The 27,889-nt window shown below is 47.3% G+C and overlaps 1 protein-coding gene and 1 non-coding gene across 3 annotated transcripts; one reads left to right on the top strand and one right to left on the bottom strand.

Annotated features, from left to right (window-relative positions):
• Window positions 1-113: 113 nt before the first annotated feature.
• On the top strand, window positions 114-27,237 carry GPRC5B (G protein-coupled receptor class C group 5 member B). Of its 2 annotated transcripts, none has more exons than XM_028707143.2 (4): window positions 114-246; window positions 11,205-12,222; window positions 20,606-20,718; window positions 23,010-27,237. In XM_028707143.2, exons 2-4 carry the CDS (start codon window positions 11,214-11,216, stop codon window positions 23,052-23,054), a joined length of 1,167 nt encoding a protein of 388 aa, XP_028562976.2. In that variant the 5' UTR covers window positions 114-246; window positions 11,205-11,213; the 3' UTR covers window positions 23,055-27,237. The 2 variants fall into 2 exon arrangements, with proteins under 2 accessions (XP_028562976.2, XP_028562977.2); XM_028707144.2 differs by lacking the exon at window positions 114-246 and adding an exon at window positions 546-659.
• Window positions 4,015-4,088, bottom strand: TRNAI-GAU (transfer RNA isoleucine (anticodon GAU)). Its single transcript has one exon. It is a non-coding gene; the product is annotated as a tRNA-Ile (tRNA).
• Window positions 27,238-27,889: the final 652 nt, after the last annotated feature.

Here is a 27,889-nt window from a genome sequence, read left to right as displayed (position 1 = left end):
CTTCGCTGCTCCTCCTCCTCCTCCTCTCTTCCCCATGAGCCGGGCCGGGGGGCTGGCCGTGCATGTTGCTGCAGCTGCTGGGGAGGCGGCGGCGGCGCCGCGGACGGGTCTGCTGAGCGCTCCGCTCCCCGCGCCCCAGCCGCGAATGTGACCCTGCGCTCGGCTTGTGCGCCTCGGCTCCTGCGCCTCGCCATCCGGCTACTCCCAAGGAAGGAAGGAGGCAGCCAGCCGGCCGGCCGGCCAAGGGTGAGAGAGGCACCGCGGTGGGGAGGTGGGTGAACGGGATGACACGGGACCCTGCGTATGGTGAGAAGAGGCGGCGTGGTAGAAAACGTGGGGAGGCGGGAGAGAAGGGGGATCTCTCCTCCGGTACACGTGCAGCCGCGCTTTGCAAGTTGCTCTTGAAGCCGGCCCTCGGAGAAAAAGTGCGTGAGGGGGGAAGGAGAAAGGTGGGGCCAGGCCACGGGCAGTTCACACGTTACATCGGGCACAGCTGTCTCTGCACCGCTACTGGCGTGCGCTTGCCCGGCTCCTGGAAGGTGGACGCGGACTGTACACTCCCGCAACCTTCCGCATGATGGTCCGGTTCCAACGTTTGCGGGCACGGATCTGTGCGCTCGTTGGATGTAACGTGGGAACATCTCTGGAGAATTAAAAAGGTGGCGTACACGTGCGTATAGGGAATGGTGGGTTTTCTTCCCCCCGCCACCTAACTTTTGTTTGTTTGTTTGTTTAACTGGATGAAGAAGACTTGCATAACCTGTGTGGAGTTTTGGGGATCATGATTGAAGTGATTTGGGTCCCGTCCCCCATGGTATCGTGTGTAGACCCACAACCGAGACGCTAGAGATACGCGGGGGGGGGGGGGGCGGTGCCATAAAAGACCCGGCGGTCTGCAGGCAATTTATTGGGACTTCAGTTCCAGGGAGTGCAGAGAAACGTACCTAACTTCCAAGTAAACTGCGGGTGGTAGGATTGCAAGCCTTTCTGTTACAGCCTGGTGCAATATGTACGCGCGTGTGTGCGTGCGTGTGTGTGTGTGTGTATCTATCTATCTATCTAAAGTCGCACATGCACATCCCAAACCCCTCAAAATATTTGACGAGGTTGTTCTGCGTTACCGTATTGCATTATTTTGGCTAAACAAAACGGGGGAGTAAGTAAGGGGTGATTCTTTGGAGCTGTTGTTTAGGGGAGTTCAGAACTTACCGGAGAGTTGGGACTCATTCTTGAGGTTATTACTCACAGGGCATAAGAGAGCAGTGTATAAATATATATGCTCACATTTGCTGGGCTCAAGAGAGAACTTTGGCTAGCTTGTTTGGAAGGGGGAGGTTGTGCTCTTGTTTGTTTGTTTGTTTGTTTGTTTGTTTGTTTGTTTGTTATGGGAGCATTGTTAAACCTTACTCCTAAGAGGAGCCAAATGGGGAAAAGAAGTCTTGGGAGAGGAACAGGGTTGAGTTCAAGGTGCTTAAGAAAGCTACCTTTTACCAGACCATCTAGCACAGTTACTTGCCAGGATTTCAGACATGGGATCTCTCTCTCTCTCTCTCTCTCTCTCTCTCTCTCTCTCTCCAGCCCTATCTGGAGATGCCAGGGATTGAATCCTGGGACTTTCTGCCTGTGAAACAGATGCTGTGCCGCTGAGCTGAACCTTTCCCCAATAAGCTGTGGGTGGAGGGGATGCCTAGCCCAGCCAGAGAGGCAGAAAACTCTCTCTGCAAAATGTGGCGCATTGACCTCCCTTTCCTGGCTTGGAGAAGGAGGGGGAGGAAGCAGCTAGGTTTGTTCTCCATGCCTCCTTACTTTGGAGAGGTGGATAAGAGAATATTCTTTGCAACCATAAGCAAACTGAGAACTAATCAGGTGCTGCGCTTGGGGCTGGACTTGAGGGTAGAGGCCTGATGCCCCACGCTGCAGAACAAGCAGGAAGCAACCCCCCCCCCCTTCCATGCTTGGTGTGTTTGTTTGTTTGTTTGTTTTGGAAGTATTGCATCTTGCCATGGAGAGGGTGAGAAATTTTCTAGAGCCTAAAACTGCCTAACTACAACACTGGAATTAAAGGTCAAATGGAAAGAGGGAAAGTATCTGTCGGGCTTTTTTGTTCTTCTCTTCTTGAGGCTGGGGTGGGGGTGGAGGAGACCTGGGAGGGGGTATGTGTGCCCCCCCTCCACCAGCACGTGGGTGCCTTTGTGAGATTAGTGGGGCTAAGCTGTGTGTATGTGTTAGCTGGCTTTGAGCCCAGGTCTAAGTTCCTCTAACCACTATGCTGCGCTGCCTCTCTTGCTTTGTACTTGCTAGTATACAACATCAGCTTAGTCCTTTGCTTGCCTTCTCCATAGTACTCCAAGGAGAGTGAGTTTAGGACTGCAGCCTGTATCTTGCTGCAGAACCGAAGTCATGGGCATGGGATGGAGAGGGAGCCAAAATATGGGTTTTGATTGGGCAGATCTTTGAAGAAACCCCGAAGGTTGCTGCTGCATCTCGTCCAGTGTCCTGTTCTCACAGTGGCCATCCAGATTTCCGTAGGAAGCCCCCAAGCACAGGAGCTGAGCACAACTCTCCCTGCTTGCAATTCCAAGCAAATAGCATTCAGAGGCAAATTGGTGGAGGTAGGACATAGAATCAGGGCTGGTAGCCAGGAACTTTCATATGGACTTTCCTTTCTTTCTGTTCCCTTAGACACATGGAAGGGGTCTAGATGAAAGAGTGCCAATCAACTCGCCCCTACTTCATGCAGTTTTTGGGGGGTGCATTAGTGGCTGTTCTTGCTCTTTGCTTGCTGGGAAATAAGAGAACCCCTGGCTGGTGCAGCTGATCTGAATGCAAGCTTAAAAGCAGGCATAGGCAAACTCCGCCCCCCCCCAGATGTTTGGGACTACAATTCCCATCATCCCTGACCACTGGTCCTGTTAGCTAGGGATGATGGGAGTTGTAGTCCCAAACATCTGGAGGGCCAGAGTTTGCCTATGCCTGTGAACTGGCAATACTCCCCCCTCTGCTCTGCATGGACCAGGGTCCTAAACAGAGGTGAGGAACCTCCAGCCCAGAATGTGGCCCTCCAGACTTCTCTACCTGGCCCTTGAAGCTCTGCTCAGGCCACACCCCACCCAGGCCACGCTTACCCTCCCTGGAATGTAGAATCATAGAATTGTAGCCTTGGAAATGACCCCAGGGGTCATCTAGTCCAACCCTCTGCAATGAGGCCTTTGCAGTTTGGTCATGCTTCCTGACTGCTTGGATGGAGGACAGAGGAGAGTGAGTTTGAAATGGGCTGCTGTGCAAAGAAGGTAAATTGTGTTGCTCCCCACCGACTTTAGCCTCTGATCCTGCCCACCACAGATGTGTGGCCTCCGTAAGGGAATGCAAAAAAGTTGGGTCTGAAAAAGGTTGCTGAGCCTGGATCTTCAATATTCTCTGACATCCGGGTCTCCAAGAGCATTTGAGATGCACCTTTTGGACTCATTTATATTCCCTGTGCCAATGTGCAAGCTTTATGGTTGTGCAGAACTCTTTCTTTGCCCCAGGAGGATTCCTCATATTCCAAGATAATATAAATTTCATGCTGAGCTCAAGAACAGGCATGAAGAGCGAGAGGCCTGGAGAACTGGGGGGGGGGGGGGGCTGCCTTTGACAAGTCATGCTTGTTCAGTTGTTGCTGCACAGTTATTGGCTTGCATTTATAACCCTACCTTCTTCCAAGGAGCATGAGTTGATGTACGTGGTTCCCTTCACCCCCATTTTATCCTCACAACAACCCTGTGAAGTAGGCTAGACTGAGAGACAGCAACTGGCTTCCGGGCCAGGTGAGGATTACATAGAATTGTAGAGTTGGAAGGGACTCATCTAGTCCTGGGTCTCCCAAACTTGGGTCTTCAGCTGTTGTTGGACTACAATTCCCATCATCCCTAGCTTGGTCAGGGATGATAGGAACTGTAGTCCAAAAACAGCTGGAGACCCAGGTTTGGGAAACCCTGATGAAGTCCAACTCCCTGCAATGCAGGAATATGCAGCTGTCCCATACGGGGATCGAACCTGCAACCTTGGCATTATCAGTACCACGCTCTAACCAACTGAGCTATCCAGGCTCTGGAACCCTGGTCTCCCCCTGGTCCTGGTCTGACACGCTACACACACCGGCTCTTGATGCAGTGTGTTTATATGCAAAGAACTCGGCAAATCTCACTTGGTCCACAGCTGCGGCAGATTGACAGCTCTGATCCCCCCCCCCCCCGCCCCCTTAGCCCAGATGGAACTGACATGCTATTGATCTTTGCAGCGGTAGCAGGGCAGGGGGAGTGGGGGCTTAAATGCAAAGCTTCATTATTTGGCCCACAGTGCTGCGGCTTCTCTAGAGAGAGATAGAGAATTAGCTCCATAGCAGACGGGCAGTCTGGAGCGGAGACTCTGGGTGGGGGATTAGGCTGGATATAGGGCAGTCAGGGAAGAAGGGGGGGAGGGGCAGAGGGCTGCATCCAGCATTAGGGGTGATTGATAGGGGGTTGAATGATGGGGGAGATCTGCTGGAGGTGTCTGCATGCCAGCCGCTGGAGAAAGATGGCAGATGAGACTGAGATGATGGGATAGAGAATTGGAGGGGGGTAGGTGTCACCCAGAGGGGATTAAGAGTGGGGCGGGGTGGAGGGATGTTGATGCAACACACACTGTTTATGTGCTGTGGTGGGGAGAGTGAGATCATTGTTCATTTGCCTATCCCAGTTTCCGCACTGATCTGAGCAGCCACTTACAGAGAAATCTCACATTGCTGACATGCTGTGGGTTGTAGCAGTGGCGTAGCGTGGGGGGTGCAGGGGAGGCCGGCCGCACCGGGTGCAACATCGGGGGGGCGCACGCTCGCACTCGCAGCTCTCTGCCCCTACCTGGCTCACGGGTTAGGGGGTGCAAATTACTTGCCTTGCCCCGGGTGCTGACAACCCACGCTACGCCACTGGGTTGTAGTCAGCCAGCTTCTACTCAGCTGAAATAAATGGGCCCACGTTAGCCACAACCGTTAATTTTGGGCAGAAATTGACTATGACCTCATAGTCCCCTGCCCCAGAATCCCAGGAACTGCAGTTTGCTAAGGGGCCGAGAGCTGTAGCTCTCTGTGAGGGGTGAACTACAGTTCCCAGAATTATTTGGGAGGCATGTGTTTTAAATCTATGTTATGTATACAGGATTATTGGTGGAGGAGGAGATATCCTTCTGCCAGCCTCTTCTGTCCCTCCGGGCTCTGTTTAGCCTTGGAGCTGTGTGTGTGTGTGTGTGTGTGTGTGTGTGTGGAAGGGGTGCATAGGAGCCCCCAGGGTCCGATGCTAAAGTGAACGATGGGTCTGGCGTATTCCGTTTGCAGAGCTTGCATTGGAGGTGGGAAGTTGGGCTGGGAGAGAGCAGAGCTTTTTGGCAGGCGAGGACCCCTTTGCAGCTGGATCTGTTTATTACTGCTTAGTAAGTGGGTGGCGCTTGCCTCTTCTCCACCCTTAAAAAACAAGCCGTGACTTCTCCGCACAAGCTCTCTTATTTACACTTGTTTATCCGGGGGATAACAGGATTTCCTCTGTGTTGAACTGATGCACTTATTACACTGGCAGTCTTGTCAAGCTGCAGTGAAGGGCCGGAACCTATGAAAATCCGGGTGGTGGCGTAGGGTGCCCTTGCCATGCCCATCTGTGTCTGCAGTGATTTATTTTCCTGATGAAGACCGGAGGGATGCTTCTTTTGAAAACAAATAAATAAAATCCACAAAGCAAGGGAAGAAGGATGCAGCTTCAAATTCATGCTTACGTTCTTGGGTTAATGGAAGAGATCCAATGCAGAGGGTAAAGGTAAAGGGACCCCTGACCATTAGGTCCAGTCGTGACCGACTCTGGGGTTGTGGCGCTCATCTCACTTTATTGGCCGAGGGAGCCAGCATACAGCTTCCGGGTCATGTGGCCAGCATGACTAAGCTGCTTCTGGTGAACCAGAGCAGTGCACGGAAACACCGTTTACCTTCCCGCTGGAGTGGTACCTATTTATCTACTTGAACTTTTTTGGCATGCTTTTGAACTGCTAGGTTGGCAGGAGCAGGGACCGAGCAATGGGAGCTCACCCCGTCGCGGGGATTTGAACCACCGACCACCTTATTGGCAAGTCCTAGGCTCAGTGGTTTAACCCACAGCGCCACCCGCGTCCCTTAATGCAGAGGATATCGTGCTACAAAATCTAGTAATCCCTCAGTGATTTTTGTTGCTGACCATTCTTTATTAAATCTGTTTTCTTGCCTGAAGGAGACGGGGTGGCCAATAGCAAGCAATGAAATGTCTTTAAAACAATTCCAAATACAGACACAGGCCTTTTAAGGGCCAGGGGTCCACTTTTGAGCCCCAGGCCTGAGGTCTTCCCAATCCTGTTGTAAATGAAACAAAGCCTGCAATCAAACAGCAATGAGACTGCTAGCACATTTGCAAAGCTAAGCAGACTGGCCCTCATGGCCTCTGACTCAGGAATCCATTCCCTAATATGAGAGGTGTGGGCAAAAGATTGCTTGCTTGGTGGTGGTGATGAGAGCTACATGCTCAGAGGCGCTCTTTATCATTTGTGTATTTCCAGTGAGGTGAGCCCTTGCTTTCAAAGCAGGTTTCCACAATGAGATTTGGCTTAAACAAAAGTGTTGCTCTACATCTGTGCTCCTATGCAATGATGGAGATGTTGGCAGGACACATGACTGTTCATGCAGAAGGTCTCAGTTTCAATCCTCAGCATCTCCAGTTTAAAAAGGACCAGGTAACTGGTGATAGGAAAGACCTGTGCTCAAGACCCTGGAGATTCCATGCTACTGGGCTAGGTGGACCAATAGTCTGACCTGATAGTCTAATCTGATAAAGCAAGGCACTATGACCCAGAGCAGGAATAAGGGAAGCCAGTGCCTTCTGGGGGCTGTTGGACTCCCAGTTCCCATCAGCCTCAGCCAGCATGACCAGAGGCAGGATGAGTTGCAGTCCAGAGACATCTGGAGGCCTGCAAGTTTCTCCATCCCTGATGGGGACCAAGCATGGTGTCTTGTTATTGTTGGGAGTCAAGCAACAACCCTTGCAATAAGTTACCTGAACCAGTGGGGTAGGAGGGTGATAAGGCAGAATGGCAACCTGTTCTTCCTCCTCTCTCTTAGTAACTGCTTGTTGATAAAGTAGATCACGTCCTTTCAGGCTTTGCCTTCCTCCTGCTTCTTCTCCAAGTTCAGCCAGTAGCAGCATGTGCTAGTCTTAAATTCTGGGCTGCCTCTTGGTCATGTTGTCAAACTTAGAATGGCTTTGTTCTCCATGCATAATAAACTTTTAAGTTGTATTGGTTCTTCCGACAAGCAGCCTTACCAGACTATTTCTCTCTGCACACCCCTGCAATAGATTTGCCAAACTTCCAACAGTTATGAACCCCCAATTGGACTGCAGCCTACCAGGTGCTTGCCAGTGAGCTCCTCCATTTTTTTGAGAGTCCAGGGCAATCGGGGCAGATTGTTAAACTGACAGATAGGCTGCTAGAAGGTGCCAAAGCTGCAGGGCAGAGGTGGAATTAGATGCAGACCAACCCTTGGTCTTTGTTAAGCTCCTCCCCCCCCCCATTTGCTGTGTAGATCGGAGGTGACTTGCTAGCCCTTATGATTGCAGAGATAGATTTGAATATGCAATAGCCGAAAATAAGGAGAAAGCCTGCAGTAGCCTTCAGTGGTTGAGTGACTTACCTATCCTTGGCCACAGTACCATCTATCCAACTAGGATTCAGATCGAGCCCTTCAGTCTTCTAAAAATAATTTTTTTACTCCACCTCTCCATGTCCCCGAACAGGGTCATAATTCCTCTTAGCAGCCGAAGTGTAGCGCTTTCTCTCTCTTGTGCAGCATTGTGCAGACTAAGAGGAAACCATCGTGGCAGTTCTGCATGCAAAGCACATTGCCATTATTAATTATTGCTCTGCAGCCACGTATCTTCATCCGCCTGATCGCCGCTCAGCTGTCATTTGTTCCGTTATCAGTCAATGCAGCTTATTCCTTGGATCTGGCAGGGAAAGATTGGGCAGAAATCCGACTCGGCAGCAACTCTGTGGCACGTGGCAGGGTCTGCTTTTGCTTCTGGAGCTGCAGCAGGGAAGAGAAGGGGCAGAGTTAGGTTTTTGCAGTAGCTCTGCAGAGGTGATTCTAGGTCTTTGAGTCCCTGGGTGGCTAGAATATTGATGGTGCTACGAGGAACTATAGAAAAGAACTGAATTTGCCCCAGTCAGTCTGGAAGATTTGAGCAACCTGATCTGGCACCTGAAACACTTCTGTGTCACCCAGGGCTTGGGAACTTATTTCAGCTGGAGGGCCAACTTAAAACTTTCCAGGGGCCACATTCTATTGGCCCATCTAGTCCAGCATCCTGGCTGGGTGCTTAATGCAGTCCTCCATGCCATCATAAAACATCAGACATTAAAAACTTCCTAATACAGGGCTGCTTTCATATGTCTTCTAAAAGTTGTGTCGTTTCTCATCTCCTTGACATCTGATGGGAGGGTGTTACATGGGTGCCACTACTGCTAAGGCCATGTACTTGGTTCCCTATAACCTCACTTCTTGCAGTGAGGGAACATCCAGAAGGCCCTTGGAGCTGGACCTCAGTGTCTGGGCTGAATGATAGGGGTGGAGATGCTCCTTCAGGTATACTGGGCCGAGGCCATTTAGGGCTTTAAAGATCAGCACCAACACTTTGAATTGTGCTTGGAAATGTACTGAGAACCAATGTAGATCTTTTAGGACCGGTGTTATATGGTCCCGGCGGTCGCTCCCAGTCACCAGTCTAGATGTTGCATTCTGGATTAGTTGTAGTTTCCGGGTCAGCTTCGAAGGTAGCCCCATTTGATTGTCTGGCATGGAAAATGGAGCTAAAAATATTCACAAATCTCTGGCTTCTGCTTGGCTCAGATGTAGCCAGTTGCACAAAATCACTTCTGTTACTCTGCCTCCTCCTGCCTTTGGGTGTGCAACCCTCAGAAAGTTGCACACAAAGAGATTCAACCCTCAGCTGAAATAGCCTCTGAACCAGCCCAGTCTAGTCTATTTTCATGGGGCAAAGCTGTACAGTGTCTTGGGCAGAGAAGGTGTTTCCTGTCAGCTGCTACTACCCAACCTTTTCAATGGGGGAGGCAGTTTCACACCAGCTCGCTCTGCCAGTTGTCTCCTTTATGGCTTAAAGGGGATTTTCTACCCTGCCCAGCCCTATCTCAGTGGAAAGAGGAAATGAAATACAACTTGAGGCTGACTCTGAGTGGTTATCCATGCTGCGTGATCTCTCGGGAAGCAGACTTGTCCTAGAATAGCTCGATCACATGGGGGGTACATGACATGAATAAAATATCCAGAAAAATGAAGGAGAAACCTCTTGGAAAGAGTGAGCTGCCTTGAAACCCTCGCTCATTACTTGTTTGGGCAACACTGAAGCAAAACAACTAGCGCAGAAGAATTGCACACCCGGAGCCAAAGGCAGTGGGGGGGAAATTGCAAGTTCTGATCACCTGACGTTTGCTCTAAAAGGCTGTTTATCACATCTCTTTCAAACATCCGTGCCGATTGGAATTGCTTCTCCGCACGGCTTTCCATGAATCAATGCATTGTTTGATGCGCTGAATACTGTACAAATTTTCTCCTTTATTTAAAAGTTAAATATACCTGCTTGGGTCATTGGTATGGCTTGCTGGGTAGAGCTTAGGCTGAGAACATTAAAGAGAGTGAGGAGAACCCTGCTGGGTCAGACCAAAGGCCTGTCTTGTGGGGGGAGAGACCTTAGGTCCCAGGAACCAAAGGCAGCACCTGAAACCCCTCCCCCGGGCCCTTGGGATTTCCCCCCATTTCACACCCCTGACTAGCCTTGCTTCACACCCTCCTTGGGTGTTTTTGCATGGCTGGAATTGAACTCTTATAATGCTCATCTGCTTGCCTGGATGGCGGCTAGAGAGAGAGGTGTGAAGAAATTCGCCAACTGTACAAACTAACATTTACATGCGTTACACTGCCCAGTTCTGTCTCTGGCACCACCCATCACTGGCAAGTACCCCATCCACCCAAGATGGTTGCCCAGAAGACAGTGAAGCTCTCTGGCAAAAAATGGTTCCCCATCCCTGGGCTACACCCACACTATACCTTCAAAGCACATTCTTTCCCTCAAAGAATTCTGGGAATTGTAGTTTATCTCAAAAGAGCAGGTGGCCCAGCTGTGTGCCTCGGTCTGGACGCTTTAGTTCTTTTGACCACATATTGGGTGCTCACTTTTCTGAATGCTGCTTGGTTCAATAATAGCAAAAAATAATCATTATCATTGCTTAGTAGTAGCAGTAATTTTATTACTTATACGGTGCCCATCTGACTGGGTAGCCCCAGCCACTCTGGGCAACTTCCAACATAATATAAACATGGAGCAAAACATCAAAGATTAAAAACCTCCCTATACAGGACTTTCTTCAGATGTCTTCTAAAAGTCAGATAGTTGTTTATTTCCTTGACATCTGACAGGAGGGTGTTCCACAGGGCGGGCGCCACCACCAAGAAGGCCCTCTGCCTGTAACTTTGCTTCTCACCCTGAGGGAACTGCCAGAAGGCCCACAGAACAGTTAATAACAACCCATTATTATTATACAAGTATTAATAACAATACATTATTAGTTAGTTATTGATTATAGTTTCATTTGTGAACTGCTTGCTGCGAAGCCTCTCAAGGCGATTTCAACAGTCAGAAAAATCATTCATAAAACAACTGGATATCTATAAAAAATGGTTTCAAACCCAGTGCCAATACTGTGATCTATACAATAACAAGCAAAGCAGGTCAACGTTCTAGCCTGCTCAGGAATTACTGTGGTACCTCAGGTTAAGTACTTAATTCATTCCGGAGGTCCGTTCTTAACCTGAAAATGTTCTTAACCTGAAGCACCACTTTAGCTAATGGGGCCTCCCACTGCTGCCGCGCCGCCGCCATGCGATTTCTGTTCTCATCCTGAAGCAAAGTTCTTAACCCGAGGTACTATTTCTGGGTTAGCAGAGCCTGTAACCTGAAGCGTATGTAACCTGAAGCGTATGTAACCCGAGGTACCACTGTATTATTTGGTATGAGGGAAGCATTCTATCATGTTAGCCCCACCTGGAAATAGAACATAACGTGACATTCTTCTTTATATCTCCTCACCTTCTTTGGTTTCAGGCAGGAAAAATGACCCCCTTCCCAACTGTGGCCCTCCTCCTCCTCCTCTTTGTGGTGGGCTATGGATCGTCGGAGAATTCCAGTACCTCCAGAGGGTGCGGCCTGGACCTTTTCCCTCAATATGTCTACCTGTGTGACCTGGATGCCATCTGGGGGATCGTCGTGGAGGCGGTGGCCGGAGCTGGAGTCTTGACGACGCTGCTCCTCATGCTGATCTTGCTGGCAAGGTTGCCCTTCATCAAGGAAAAAGAGAAGAAGAGCCCCTTGGGGGTCCACTTCCTCTTCCTCTTTGGGACCCTGGGCCTCTTCGGGTTGGCCTTCGCCTTCATCATCCAGGAGGATGAGACCATCTGCTCGGTCCGCCGTTTTGCCTGGGGGGTCCTCTTTGCGCTCTGCTTCTCGTGTTTGCTTGTCCAAGCCTGGAGGCTACGGAAACTCGTCCGGCATGGCAAGAGCCCGTCCGGCTGGCAGCTGGCCGGAGTCGCTGTCTGCTTTGCGCTGGTCCAAGTCATCATCGCAGCGGAGTGGATGATACTGACAGTCGTGCGGGACGGGAAACAGGCCTGCCGTTACGAGCCGATGGATTTCGCGATGGCTTCCATCTACGTTATGTTTCTGATGGTGCTGGCCCTGGGCTTTTCTTTCTTCACAGTGTGCGGGAAGTTTAAGAAATGGAAGAAGAATGGTGTGTGCCTCATTCTAACCAGCTTTTTCTCAATCCTCCTTTGGGTTGCTTGGCTGACTATGTACCTCTATGGTAATAATGAACTGAGGAGAAGAGACCAATGGAGTGACCCCACTCTGGCAATAGCACTGGTGTCTAGTGGTTGGGTCTTCGTGATCTTCCACGCTATCCCGGAGGTTCACTGCTCCATCCTCCCATCCCAGCAGGAAAACACACCTAATTATTTTGATACTTCGCAACCGCGGATGCGGGAGACTGCTTTTGAGGACGACCTGCAGCTTCCGCGGAGCTACATGGAAAACAAAGCCTTTTCAATGGATGAGCATAATGCAGGTAAGACGCTTAAACCTCAATGTGTTCTTTGCAGGGCAGGGATGGGTCTCCCGCAGCCTTCGAAATTGTTGTAGGGACTACAGTTCCCATCATCCCTGCCCATCGGCTGTGCTGTCTAGGGCTGAGGGAGAGTTGGAGTCCAGCAACATTTGGATGGCTACAGGTTACCCATCCCAAATTTAGGGCATTATAATAAAGATGTATTTGGCAGGCGGGAACGCGTTCTGTAGAAAGGAAATTGTGGTGGCAAGTTTTGAGGTGGTGAGAGGGCCTATTTGACCACATGCTCCAAATGTCTCCATAGTTGCCTTTGGAGGAGATCTAAGGGATGTTGCAGATCCACTAGAACTTACATTTTTGTAGTTAAATGGGCAGTGGGTGCATAATATTTATAGTTCACATGAGACGGCATCTAGTTGGGTGAGACAATTCTGCCGGTTGCCGCTGGTGTGGCTGGTCCTGGTGTGTTAGAATGACAAGCAATGTTGGAAACTCTGATATATAAGCTAGGCGGCAAATGGCTCCGTAAACCAAGGTTGCCATCAGCAAAATGGATTATCTAAAGTCTTTATTTTTCAAATGATGGACTGACTGTGATTGATTAAACATCTGACTAGTTCAGATGACAACCTTGAGCTAGGTTAAGAACTTTGAGAACTCGGAGAAGAAAAGTCACTTGATCCAGGGACAGCCCACATATCTATTGGCCTATTCCCACCTCCTTTTCTTAATAGTGACTGCTCCTGCTCAGGCTGCACAGAAAAAGCAATTTGGTTCCAGAAACTCATTCCGATTGTGCAGATGAAATATAACTGATGGAATTCTACAGGATGGGGTAGGAGTTGTGTGAAAACAGTCCAGATCCCAGATGGTGGAGATGTCAGGTGCCATCCTGACACCCAGGCATCTTCGCTTTGTCACAAGTGGTTGAAAGCCAGGCGCAAAATGCGCCTGGCTAATTTCGAACATGGCTTTTGAGGTCAGGTGACCAGAATTGTGCAACATATTCCAAATGCAGTCACATCATACCATATTTTGTGGGTTTTTATGCTTCCTTATAGTATAACACTGTCCCCCTCATCAGATTCTGTGATCAAGTTACCGTATACGCTACAGCTAGGGTAGCTTGCCTTATGCTCTGTGCTACTGACTTTTGAGAGGCTAAATGCTTCCGAATGCTGTTTCTGAGCTGTAAGGTGGCAAGAGCAACCAGCTCTGGTGTGGGGTTCGATATTCTAACAAGGTAGGGAAAGAAAAGGGAACATTTGTGATTGGTTAGGAGCACATCCTTGCATTGGAGAAGATAGTGCAGGTCAGGTTGTTACAGAATAAATGGATACCTGCTGTACATACAGCAGGCAGAGAAGTTTTGGAGGATGTGCAATGGGCATTGTTCAGGCTGTAATAAGAACATCAGCAGGGCCTTGCTGGGTCAGGCCAAGAGTCCAGCATCCTGGAGCACTTCCAGATGTACCGTTAGCGGCACTATAACTGTTTGGGATATCCCCCCCCCCCCCCGCATTACATCAATTTATCACTATTCCGGAATACTGCAGTCATCAAACCAGTTTTTCTTCTATCACAGAAAAATGCAACCTTTGTGAAAGACCTGGAATATTGTTCTGCAATATGTCCATTGTGAGGAAGGTGCCTTGTGCAATTTCCCACATTTTGTCCGGCATTTGGGGTGTGCTTTAAGCAGCTTCTGTTTCATGCCGTTTCTAAGAGGATTGGACCAATTCATGGAGGATAAGCCTATCAATGGCTACTATGCATGAAGACTGAGACTTCCAGGGGCGGCGCGAACGGCAATGGCGGTCCTCTTTACTTTGTGAAGGGGAAGCTCCTGCAGAAACGGGTCGTCTGCTACGGCGAAGCGGAGACCCAGGTCGGAACTCCTCTCATCCTCGGCTCCTGCTTGCGGGTTTCCCAGACGCATCTGGGCAACAGGGTAACAGGATGCTGGACCAGATGAGTAATTGGCCTGGGCCAGCAGGCCCTTCTTATGTTCTTACATTCCCCCTCGTGCTTTTTTGACAAGGGGTTATCCATAGCTAAGAACCAAACGGTGAACTCAAGAAGTTCCTGCAGCCTGACCTCAGGAATCCTGTGAACGCGCTATCGATACCCTGTATTGCCCACTTGAAACTCCCAACATTTGCCGGTTGAATGAACAAGAGAATGGAAGTGACGTGGCTGCAGCCACAAAACGTTTCTCAGTGTTGGAAACTCTTGATAAATAAGCTAGGCGGCAAATGGCTCCGTAAACCAAGGTTGCAGTCACCAAAATGAAATGTCCAGTTGCCATTTCTGAGCAAGACAGCTCTAGAGTCTTATTTTTTCCAAATGATGGACTGACTGCAATTGATTATCAGTTAAACATCTGTCTAGTTCAGATGACACCCTTGAGCTAGGTTAAGAACATGAGGAACTTAAAGAAGATATATGTATATTGGCCTGTTTCTACAGGAAGTGGTATTAGTGTGTGAGGGCAGAGCCAATGGCCCCCAGGCATGCACCACCAGATAATGGGGATGTCAGACACCATCCTGGCACCCGGGCATCTTCACTTGGTCACAAGTGGTCGATAGCCAGGTGCAAAATTTGCCTGGCACCTGGCTAATTTCAAACACTGTTTCCAATCTGAACACATCCTGTCATTGGTGTGTATAAGGAAAAAAGCACCATCATCCTCAAAAAACAACAACAGTGGTGTGTATCTGTTGGTGTGGACAACATGCTACAAATTTTCTCCCATAAACATTGGAGTGGCCAGCAGCCATTTTGTTCTAAACAAAGCATCTGCAGGAGCCACCCAGATGATTCTGGGATGTGATTCTTAATTATGAGGAGTACTGTAAGAGACTCCTTCTTTACAGTTGTGCAATGTTGGCAGGCATGTGTCTAAGGGGTAGAAATGTTCTGTACATCTTGTGCAGCCCCCAGCACTCAATTTGGATGCTGATGTAATAGTCATAAAGCATGGGGCCATTTGCTTGCAGAGCATTGTGCTGTACCACTGAGCTGTGTCTCGCTTCTCGTATCACCTTTCCGACACTTGGGTTGGGGACGGAGTCTGCAACAGAGCAATCTTTTTGAGAGCTGAGCGCCACTCAGGCCTGCAGCGACCGCCCCAGATTGCCAAGGATGACAGCCATGTAATTCAGCTTAAAGGGATGAGGCTAATCAACCAGGAGCCTGTTCCCGCTGTGAAAAGATTATCCTGTCAGGCTCAGGAGAGAGAGACACATGCAGTAATCCAGGCATACCCTCCATCCCATCTGCTCGGACATGAAGGATGTAGCAGGAGCAACAGTTTTGTCCAAACAGAGACAGCTTGGCAGCTTCCTAATAATAATAATAATAATAATAATAATAATAATAATAATTTATTTATTTATTATTTATACCCTGCCCATCTGGCTGGGTTTCCCCAGCCACTCTGGGCAGCTTCCAACAAAGTACAGTGGTACCTTGGGTTACAGACGCTTCAGGTTACAGAGTCCGCTAACCCAGAAATAGTACCTCAGATTAAGAACTTTGCTTCAGGATGAGAACAGAAATTGTGCGGCGGTGGCACAGCGGCAGTGGGAGACCCCATTAGTTAAAGTGGTACCTCAGGTTAAGAACAGTTTCAGGTTAAGAACGGACCTCCAGAACAAATTAAGTTCTTAACCTGAGGTACCACTGTATTAAAATACTGTAGTCTGTTAAACATTAAAAGCTTTCCTAAAGAGGGCTGCCTTCAGATGTCTTCTAAAAGTCTGGTAGTTGTTCTTCTCTTTGACATCTGGTGGGAGGGCGTTCCACAGGGCGGGTGCCACTACCGAGAAGGCCCTCTGCCTGGTTCCTTGTAACTTGGAGTTCCTAGGGCATTCTCTCCAATCATCCCTGTTGCTCCAATCATCCCTCCTCTGTGTTGCCCCTGTAGAGTTCTGCAGGGAGGAGGATGGACAAAAGTAGGCTCTAGCCCTGCCTGCCATTGGTTCTGGCTCCCCCTACTGTTGGTCTTCCAACAGTCCACCCTACCACCCACTTCCGAGCAGTGAGAAATTTCAGGGTTACAGTGCTCATCCTGGGTTTAGTTTCCCTTAGAATTAGGTTACTAGAGTCTTGTTATTTTTGTGATTGTTTTGGTGGTGGTGCCTGTGATGCCTAACCTGTGTTTCTCCCTATGAGAATGGACTTCAGCTCCTCTTAGTCCCACACAGCATGGCCAGTACTTAGGGATGATTGGGGTTGTAGTACAATAACCCCTGGAAAGCCACATCAACTATCTAAAAACAAAGTGTGTCTTTTCTTTTCCTTGAAATGATTGGTGACATAAAAAGCAGCCTTATAAGTTGTTTTCAGCTGTGTTTAATGTGTTTTAATGTGGTAACCTATCTTGGGATCCGTCTGGTTCAGTATTGTCTACACGGTCTGTCAGCAGCTCGGTGGTTTGAGGCAAGGGCATTCTTCAGCTGTTTAGTATGCGAGTAACCAGCCACTGCCAATTTAAATCTTTGTTTCCTCAGCACAACTCTGAATTTGGAGTGCTCCATGTCAAAATGTTTGTACGTAGTGAGATGACAGGCAAGTTTTGAAAGCTTTTGAAGATACTGGCTTGTTGGGGCTGGTTTTCCCGCACCCCAGATCCCATGAGAGACTGCTGATTTTGTCACATGGCTGAATTCTGGTTCATTTGGAAGTTGACTTCTAAAGCCTTGGCTTTACTTTTTCCCCATCGTCTTTGAATTCTTACTACGTAGAAACAAATGAGAACTTAGCACTCCTCCTTAACATATTGGATTGTAGAGATATAGCACCTTGGGAAGGGGTGCAGCTTCCCAATATAGAGATATAGCACTCAATATAGAGATATAGCAATGTAGAGATATAGCACCTTGGGAAGGGGTGCAGGGTAGAACATCTGCATTGTATGCAGAAGGCGCCAGGTGGAGTCTCGCCCTGGCAGCTCCACGTAGGGCTCGTTGATGGACCATCAGTGCCGACAATACAGACCTAGGTGGACCAGTGGTCTGACTCAGTATCATGAAGGTCCCAGGTTTGATCCCCGGCTTCTCCAGTTTGAGAAGAACTGTGTCTGAAACCCTGGAGAACCACTGCTAGTCAGTGATGCTCTGGGATGTGGAACCTCAGGTCCTGGGGTCAGACATGGCCTTCTAGGCCTCTCTATCTCAGGACCTCAGGACCAGATTAGTCAGGCGAAAGGCGCATTTTGCACCTGGCTATCGGCCACTGGCGACCAAGTGAAGTTGCCTGAGTGCCAGGATGAGACCTGGCATCTCCACCATCTGAAGGTGCATGCCTGGGGAATCATTGGATCTGAACTGTTTCCACACACTAATACCACATTCTCTTAATATGATAAAGCTCAGTGGGTAAAAGCCTCAGCGCCTAGGGCTTGCCGATCGAAAGGTCGGCGGTTCGAATCCCCGCGGCGGGGTGCACTCCCGTTGCTCGGTCCCAGCGCCTGCCAACCTAGCAGTTTAAAAGCACCCCCGGGTGCAAGTAGATAAATAGGGACCGCTTTCTAGCGGGAAGGTAAATGGCGTTTCCGTGTGCGGCTCTGGCTCGCCAGAGCAGCGATGTCACGCTAGCCACGTGACCCGGAAGTGTCTGCGGACAGCGCTGGCTCCCGGCCTCTTGAGTGAGATGGGCGCACAACCCCAGAGTCTGGCAAGACTGGCCCGTACGGGCAGGGGTACCTTTACCTTTACTATCTGAACAAACTCTAAAAACAGCAAAAGCAACGTTTCATCAAATATTAAATTGATCTTCCATAAATGACCGTTGTTACACCTCAGGGAAAGCTTTCCTAGGCAGAAATGTGTTCAGTAGGCACCAGACTATCCATAACAGGTTTAAGAGGGCAGTGAAGGAGGAGAGGTTGTTGCCATGTGCAGAAATGAAATAGGGGGATGACCAAATAAAAACCAGAAGTTCAGGGTGTCTGTGGTGTCTCAAATAAAAACAATCCTCTTTATTCAATAGCACCTCAATGGTCCAGGAAGAGAGGATTTATATTTCTAGTGTAAGAGGCTGCTGGGATTTCTTCTGGGGTGTAGTTTTTTGCCCAGGTGCAGAAGAGGTGAACCATGGGCTTGCTGCGCAACGCTTTCTGATGTGCCTAGCAGTGAAGTATGCAGTCCTTGGCTGTCCATTATTTTAATGTCTTTTGGCTGTCCAGTTAACTTTGTCCTTTGATACAGAAGTAACACAAAATTCTAGCTAATTAGGAACAACTGAAAATTGGTCACACTGCTGGAACCAACCACATTACAGGTCACTACCATTGAGTAGCCAATCAGATTACAAGTGGGCATTTGCTGGCAGAATTCCATGGAAGATTAATCGCTGTTCACCTGCACTGAACCCATCAGTGGGTAGATTTAAATGTGCACTACCACTGTCTGGAAAGTGTGTCTGTCCTCTGCCCCCTTTGTTGTTTTTGTCTCAGATTAACATGGAAAGGAAAGCCTCTCCCCAACATCTGCCTAAGTCTGAACATTTGTGATTCTTTCATATCAGTCAATATTTTCACCATCTGCATTGAAATTTGCAGATTGCAGCAAGCTTGCTAGATGTTATTTCACAAAGGCGATATAATAATTATGTATATAGAGTATATTGGAAGCTTCCCAATGGAATGGGATATGAGAAACCAAATATTGCCTGACCACCCATCTTTTTTGCTGTGACCAAAATTGAGAGCTCCTCCTTTTCTAAAACATCTGTAATACTATATACATTCATCTAGGCATGACAGCACAGTAGCGTTTCATGCACTTGTGTCAGCAAAGTGGGAAAATATTTGCTCTCTGTTGTCCCAGAAGCAGTGGAGGCTGGTCCATTAGAGTGAATGAAGTTCTGCCCCACCAGCCTCAATCTCTCTCTAGCCATCCTCCAACTGCCTACCTCCTCTGTGTTGCCCTTGTAGAGTTCAGCAGGGAGGAGGATGGGACAAAAGTAGGCTCTAGCCCTGCCTGCCATTGGTTCTGGCTCCCCCTACTGTTGGTCTTCCAACAGTCCACCCTATCAGTCCCAATGGGCGCCACCCATCACTATTAGTCAGAAGACAAGAGTCTATCTAATGGGCTTAAGTAGATTGAGGTGGGTAGATTTCAGTGAAACATTAGGAAGAACTTCTCTTGAGCAGATATTAAAAAATGGTGTAGATTGGGAGAAATGCACAATAAAATCTTAATGAATTTTTATTAGGATTTTTTTCTTTTTTTAAAAAAAGAAACTGCAAATACTTTCACAATGTTTTGAATTGCTTTGACTCTTTTCTGTAGAGTTAAATTCACCAGCTTTTTATTTCATTGTGGTGTAACTTTATCAGCTTTGTAGCTTTCTGAACTGGTACTTTATAAGAGAGATAAATCGATATGAAAAACCTCATGAAATGAAAAATAAACAATTGTTTTTGGGGGACGGCTGGACAGCAAGCTGATGCAGAAATGTGAAGAACTAAATTTAAGATTGGAAAAATGAGAAACTGAGAGAAACTGAAATCACTAGATTTTCCCATCTCTAGTTGCCATCTATGAAGTTTAGGAATAAGGTTTTCCTGTTAGTCTTTGTACTTCCATGTGATGAAATATTTGGGCAGATCCACATTATAAATAAAATTTATTATTATTAGTATACATTTGAAGTGCATTCAGTGCGTCTTTAAAGCACACATCTTTTCCCAAAGCATCCTAGGAACTGTAGTTTACCCCTCACAGACCCCAAGCAAACTACAGATCCCATGATTCTTTGGGGGACATCTTGTGCTTTATATGTGCTTTGCATGCGCTTTAAATATATGGCATGGATAGGATATGCTCTCTGTTTCAATACTCAAAGGTGGTATTATTCCTTTCATTTCCGAGGTTTAGGATGTGAGTGCAGGTGATCCTTAGGTAATCAAAACAGTAGTAAAGAGGGAAGGTATCAGCAGGTTTCTGGGAGGGAGCAGAGATCCCAAAGGTTTGCAGAGGTACATAAAATCTTTAGAGTTGGGGAAAATAAGGCAAGAGTATAGCGGAGCCCAGAAATGGCCCAATGAAGACTGGGCATGGTCAGTGATCACAGAACGTTGACTGGTTGCTGGAAGGTGACATGTGTGGAAAACCTGGCAAGGATTGAGATAGAATGGAGTTGGCTGGAATCCTCACTGGGGAGCACTTTACGCTGCAACACTTGGTTGCACCTACCATTAGCACCCGCAGTGGCCATTAGGATGTCAACCTGCTCGCAGACATCCCAGAGGCATCTGGTGGGCCAGTAAGGGAAGCAGGATACAGTTCTTTTTTTATATATTTCCAGAATGCAAACATCTTTCTTTTACCTGTCTTTTCTTTCTCCCCACCCCAAAATATACCACACACAGCTTTGCGGACTGCAGGATTTCGCAACGGCAGCCTGGGTAGCCGCCCCGGCGCCCCCTTTAGAAGCAACGTCTACCAGCCCACTGAGATGGCAGTTGTCCTGAATGGTGGGACTGTAAGTATCAAAATGTGACTCTAGAAGATGCTGCCTTTTAGGGTGAATGCCCAACCTCTGGTTTCAACTCAGAACTTTATTCAATTGGATGCTTACACATATTTGGGGAGGCAGGATAGACTGGGGACATGAACGGTTCAAATAATAAGTATTGCATGCTGTCCTTCAGAAGATGACTTAAATTCCAAATTTTCCTGACATTGTTGGGCCGTTGAAGCTTTTGCTGCTAAGATTGTTCGTTTCAGGATTGGTCCAAACAATGCCATCCGCCCCCCCCTTAAATGAGTTATATCTCAATGTCCACTGTTAACAGCAATTCAGGTGTCTGGTTTTTTATTTTTTAAAATTGCAACACACATCTGGGTTTTGTTTCCTTTTTGAAAAGCCAGCACTTTCCCTACAAAGGCCCTCTTTCGCTGAGGACATTGCCACCTTTCCTTATGATAGTTCCACACACACACACACACACACACACACACACACACACACGTATATATATACACACGTGCCTGTGCTGAGCTCCTGATAGAAACACACTGCTCCAAACAGAAGCCCGCACAAGAGAGTTCACTCAAACGGGTCTGCATGGCCTTGGGACGCGAGCTGCTCTCTTAATCCGCAGCCAGGTCACTGCGAGAGTGGCTTACGGAGAGATCTGGAGCCAAACAGCCTCCTTACATCTCATTTGCATTGTGTGTGTTTAAGTGCGCCCAAGAAACTCCATAGGCCGCTTTTCTGTGTGCTCACTCTCTCTGGCTTGCTGGTGAAAGGAAAACGCTCATCCCCCCCACCCACTTTTTAAAAAATGTCCATGCCTACATACATGCTGCTTAAAAGGCTACTCATGAGCCAGCTTCTGCTCCATGCAAATTGGGCTGTTTTCTTTTATTATCATTGGGGGGTTTTGCTGATACCATACTGCAGATTTACACACAATCTTTTTTTATTTTTTTGAAATGCACAAATATTACCATCAGTTTGTAAGGTCTGTTCCCCAGCCTGCTGCCAGCCCTGTTCACTCGGCGAGGGGGGGGGGGTGGAGAGACACTGTTGGACAGAGCCGCTGGGAGCCAGATTGCCCCTGTGAGGATGTAACCAGTTGGAGGGGGAGCTCAAGAGTGGCTCTCTGCAGCTAATACTGCTCTGAGCTAATTCCATTCCGAGCTGCAATAAGCTGCCCTCTCCCTCCCTCCCTCCCCAAGCCACAATTTAGTTGATTATACTGGCTGCAACCTGGCTTTTGATCGCTTGGTCTGAAAGAGGCAGTTTGCTTTTGTGGCCTTTCCCTAGGAGTCAACGTTAGATTTAGAAATATCCGCTAAGTGCCATGATTGAGGCTGAGATTTGCACACCACAAGACTAAAATCTAGTGGGGGGTTCAGTTTATTCACTCAATATTCATCACCCACTAGAAAGCTGAGTTTCTTCCCCTCCTCGTTTGTAGGTGCCCGTGCTTTGGGCAATGGAAGCTGGTCCAATACACTGACCTTAGTCAGCTCCCATCTGTCTGCCTTCTTACATACAACCGGTCCAGCTGGTGCCCCTGGCTATCACCTTCCTCCTCTTTTCTCAGATTTGCCCTTGTAGGAGGATGGGGACCAAGCTAGGAGGAGTCTGCTATTAGCTCTAGCGCCACCTACTGTTGGCTTCCCTGCCTTCTGGCCTACCTGTCGCAGTGGGTACAAGCCAATACAAGCTTTGGCCCAGCTCACTGAAGTAGTCAGCTGGAGTCTGGCCTGTACCATTTCCAGGCTGCATGACTGAAAGCTATCATGTCTGAAGGGAAGACTAGTCTAGAACCCTTCTTCTTGGGAGACATCATAATTTGGTGGTCCCGAATTCATTCCCTGAAATATTCTCCAGAAGGGATGAGGGAAAGGGCTGGAGATCCCAGAAGCTAGAATTTGGTGTTTTTGTCCTTCAGTAGTAGAATGCTGCTTCATAATGTTCATAAAGAAAAGGATGAAGGAACTGGGTATCCAGCCCAGAGGTTGTCCACCTCGCTGACAGCTAGGTCTTCGCAGAGCATGTTACAAAAACCCCTCAAGTTGTCTCCAAGTGAGCCCTATTCAGAGCAGGCCGGCTGAAAGTCGCAACCAGCAGTGATCATGCCCATTAATTCCAACTCTCGAGTACGACTTAACATTGGCTACAGCCCTTAGCATACTGACTGACCATGGTGTTAATTTGGGATGGCTCTGTGTGCTTTTGTGTATATCATGTAGCCTGTCTTAAGTGATTTCTTAATGGTCTAGAATGCTTAGTTATGGCTTTATTATCCTTATTTCCAGATTCCAACTGCTCCACCAAGTTACACTGGAAGACACCTTTGGTGAAAAAGCTTATAGGCTGTAGAGGATGAGAGAGAGAGACAGATTTTATTTCCTGGCGGTGTGCGTTGTTTTATTTTTTTCTGAGGGAAGAGTGAATAATCCTAGCACAGGACACCAGCCGTGCGGGAGGAGGGGACCCATCCACGGAGCATGGGAGATCCTAGACTGGATAGCTTGTTGTTGTTTTAAAAATAAAAATAAAAATGTGAGCGCCGTTTGAATTGATAAGCTAACCACAAAAGCAAAACCTCTGCAGTGAAATATAAGCTAAAACTAAGTTTAAAAATAGACGTAGGCGCACTCTTCCAAAAATAAAAACGGGAGAAAGGGGACACAGTGTTCAGAAATGGCAAGGCAACTCTCTGCTGCAACCAGAACGCAAGGCAAATATGGCCTTTGTCCGGCCATCCACGTTTTGAGATGAAGAGGATAGAACAAAAAAGTCCTTAATTCAGATTGCCACTGCGCTCAGCCCGGCAGGCTTTCTGACAACCTAACTGGCCATCTTGGAAAGGAGAGAGTGGTCATAGGGTCAAAAAATAAAATAAAATTATATCCATCTAGAATAGTGTTTCCTGGCCATCCCAGGCCCTTTTTAGAGGTCATTTCTCACTCCAAAATGAAGGAAAGTACCACTGTGTATATACTGGGTTTCTAAGGCCAGCTGTACAAGGGTGAGGAACCAACTTCGTTATTTTAGAAAGTGAAGGCTGGTCCATGGCGGCCGGCCTGCCACTCTTCCCCCCGGAAGCACCCCAGCAACCTTCCTGCAGAAAGGGGGCGGGGCTGTGTTTGCTCCGCCTCTTTTGCACACGGCCATGTCGAAGGCAGCACTTGCTATTAAATCGTGTTGTGCAGAAGGGGTTGGGAGAGAGAGGGCAGGCCAAGGCTATTGTGGCTCATAAGGGTGTCCAAGAAGTGGAACCAGACACACAGGAAATCTAGGAAAGTTGAGGCGCCCCTTGGGCAGGGTTCACTAAAAAACATTGGATTCCCCCATCACTCTCCTCCCAACTCCAGTTTAGCACTGGAGTCTCATTGACTGCAATGGGTTGTTCATTTCCTTGTATGCTTTTTTTTTTACAGAGGATTTTATTCCTTTGTGTGTTTTCTAATGGGATTATTTTCATGTGGGGGTTGGGAACGAAGTGTGTGGTTGTTTCCCCACCCCGTTTCACCAGAGGGTCCCATGTGCCTGCCTGCCTTTTCACATTTTTATGGTTTTAATGATGTTCGCCAGAGCATCCCTTCATTTGTTTAGCATCGAACGCATATTGGGCATGTGAACAGCCATCACATCCTCCAGTCAAGCCAGCATTGTGCCCTGCTTTCCTGCAGAAAAAAAAAGCAATTGAGGTTTGCTTGTGGTTTTTTTTTTCCTAAACACACACACACACACACACACACACACACACACACATTACATGAAATTGCAAAGTATGTGGAAGGATGGAATTCTTTTGCATCTGTTCTCATTAATATATATCTATTTTCAAATGGTGAATATAAATGATAATGTAACAAAATAAAGACCACATAACAGAGTAGCTTTGCAAGGCTGTATCCTGCAAAGGAAAGAAGACAGGTTTTTTAAATTTTTACTTTGGGAAATGTCCCTGGTTTCTTTACTATAAGCCTGATCTTGTTAATTTCGGCCTAGTTCTCATTGAGGTCACCAACTCGTCGTTTGGGTAGTACCACTTCAGACTTAACAACCGGTTTTTAACAACAGTTTTCTGGCAGAGGGTGGGTGGCCACAAATCAGGGATGTTGGAGGTGTTTGGAATAGATCAGGTGGTTTGGATTCAGTGACGTCTGGAGCACTCTTCCAATGCTTGTAAAGAGCTGGAGGCTCATTTGATTGAAAACTCTTCTATGCAATGGACATTCCTTGCCTGCAGAAAGCCAGCAAGTTGGGGAAAACCCTGCCATGCTATGTTTCTATATGCAGGGGTTTCTATTCATTTGTGATTAGGAGAACTCCACCCTAGATCTGGCACTGCTCTTAGATTCTCAGGTGGTGGTGTTAAGCAGAAGTAATTTTCCTCTGCTCTGCCTGGTGTGCCAGCACCACCCGTTCTTGGAAAAGGTGGAATCTGGCCCTGGTTACACCTGTGTTTGGCATAGCAAGGCTGGAGTACTGTTCCACGCTGTCTGTGGGGCTGTCCTTGGAGAGTGACCAAAAGGTGTCGGTGGTTCAAAACACAGCAGCTGTGGAAGCCAATCTGAGGGGTCCTTTTCTTTTGTTCTTGTACCAGCTTGAAGCTTCTGGAGAACCATTGGCAGTGAAAAAAGATAATCCCAGGTTGGATGGGGGAAAGTAGTAAGCATTTTCCTGTGTTAGAATCTGGGCACAATCCATTACATCTAAAGTCCAATTAGGGTGAGGGCAGGGTGGGTGACTTCTATGGCTGCAGGTTCCAGATCTTTATGTCCCCACTCCTGTGAGTCAACCCACCTGTCAGTCACCAGACCTCAGATGATTGGCAGGAGGGTATATCCCACTCATCAAAAAATTTCCATTGACACCACTGCTAAAATGAAGCTTTCCCTCTCCTCCGTTTTAGCAGAAATTTCAATAGAAGCTACTTGGTACTATTGGAGCAAGGTTTGTTCCCCTCGCCTCATGGGCTACGGGAGCATAGCTTGCTCCACAAAGGGAGCAATCGGGAGCTCATTTCAAGCTCCTGGTTGTTCCTGTGTAGTCATGTAACTTGTCAGCAGCCATGATTCATGAGGAACAGTCTAGCAGGCAAAATTGGGAACACTGCCACGTCAAATCTGACCTGTGGGCCAGAAGTTCCCAATCTCTGGCTTAGGACCAAGACACCTTAAGGCAAGGGTAGCTAAACATCAGGGATGATGGTATTGTTTTGGTCCAACATCATCCCTAGGGCCCCACGTTCCTTACCCCTTTCTTAGGAAGAGAAGGCCCTTAAACCTTACCTGAGCTCATTTGTCCAAGGTTTGGATGATGGGACCAAAGGAAAGGGCCTTCTCTGTGGTAGCACCCAGACGACTGAGTCTTTTGTTTCGCCTCATCCATTCACTCAAGCTCTCCTGCTATTAGGTGGAGAGACTTTTTTTTTATTTAGAAAAGCATTGGACTTTTATGTTTTGATCTCTCTCAGTCTTCCTGCTCTGTTGTTTTGTGGGGAGTGGGAAATTGATGCTGTTCTTGCTCTTGTATTCATGATTTGATTGTATTATTTGAACGCCTCTTTTCTGCATCGTCATTGTTGTTTAAGATCATGTCTGCCACCTCGAGCTGCTCCCGTTGGAAACAAAGGGCGAGGCATAAAGCCCCAAAATAGAGACATGAATTAAGATGTTCTACCTGCAGTCTGAAATAGTACCTTCACCTCAATGAGAACTAGGCCTTAAATGTCCATGAGTAGCCTCACTGACCCTGGCTGGTCTATTTAGTAGCAAAAGGGGTACAAGATCAGGATTTTTGTGATACACACTTATATAGTCTAAAAGAAAGTATATATTGCCATTCTTGCCATGATTATCTTACCAAGTCCCGTCCCCCCATCCCCCGGATTAGGTAATAGCAATAACTTTTTTGTTGTGCACAAACAGTTGCTTTATGTGCTCTCAACAGAAAAGAACCACACACGGTGAATGCATTCAGAAAATGTATAAATATTAGTGTTGCATTTTATTGAGATTTGAACAGGTTGGGTCTCATTTTATCACTATATAAAATCTTAGCTGGTGCTTTCATGTGTGGGTTTTATTTTAAGGGAAATGGGAAAAGTGCAGTTTGAAAAATGGACTTTTCTTAAACTTCTATTATTAAAAAAAAAGACACACATAAGATGCATATGGCATAAATGGCAAAACAATTTTCTTTTTCCCAGCTGAGTGTTGATATATTTTTGGAAGCGATTGGGTTGGTGGTGTTTCTTTTTTTAATTATATGGGGGTGGGGGGCTGACTTTAAAGAAAAAAAAATACTTTCAAGGAGTGTAATTTAAGATGTTCAATGTTTGTTTGTTTGTTTTTTAGACAAGAAGGGATTTAGCAATCCTGCTTCCCCTTAAGTCAATGGCAGTTTGGGATCTTAAAGACAGGGCTGGATCCTGCAAACACAGGACTTCCCTTAACCACTCATGTCAACCCGAGCCTTGCTTCATAGTGGTGGGAGGTGTGCAGATTAAACCTTAATAAAATAAAATAAGGGATTGAGTCATTTTCCCAGCAAGTTAGTTTTGGAATGAATTTATATTTTTGTCAGTCTGTAACTTGTGATGTCAGATTCTGCCACCACCCCCCCAAAAAAATACCACTTGTTGATTTTTTTAAAAGGGGCACTTTTATGTTAAGTTATATTTTTGTTAATGTAACGAAGTTGTTTATACTTTTGCCTTTTGAGGAAAGTGATTACGAATGTAAAGCATCTGTAACTCCACAACAGTAAGCACAACTACTTGGGGGGAGGGGATTTGGTTTCACTGTAACTCACTCTAGGAAGCGTAAAAGCTACTATGTTCTCCATTGTTGCCAATCAACAATGCCACTCAAATGGGGTGGGAGGAATATATATGTATATATATTTTAGGATGCAACCCTATGCACACTTTCCTGAGAGTAAACCCCATTGAATACCATGAAACCTACGTTTGAGTAGTTATGGCAGAATTGTGTTCTATAAGGCACCTTAAACTGTTGTCGACATGCAGGTTTTTGAGATGAGCTAGATGGCACCTCCATAAGCTAGAAGAAAAATGCAATCCATTAAGCAACTACACCAGGGGTCACTATCCTTTTTTGGACCAGGGGTCACATTTTGCATTTTGAGAGATTGCTGCGGGGTGCCTTTCACAAATGGA

This window comes from Podarcis muralis, chromosome 14 (assembly GCF_964188315.1).
Source record: "Podarcis muralis chromosome 14, rPodMur119.hap1.1, whole genome shotgun sequence".
NCBI lineage: Eukaryota > Metazoa > Chordata > Lepidosauria > Squamata > Lacertidae > Podarcis > Podarcis muralis.
The sequence above is the reverse complement of the archived record's forward strand: the minus strand, read 5'-3'. Positions and strand labels throughout refer to the sequence as shown.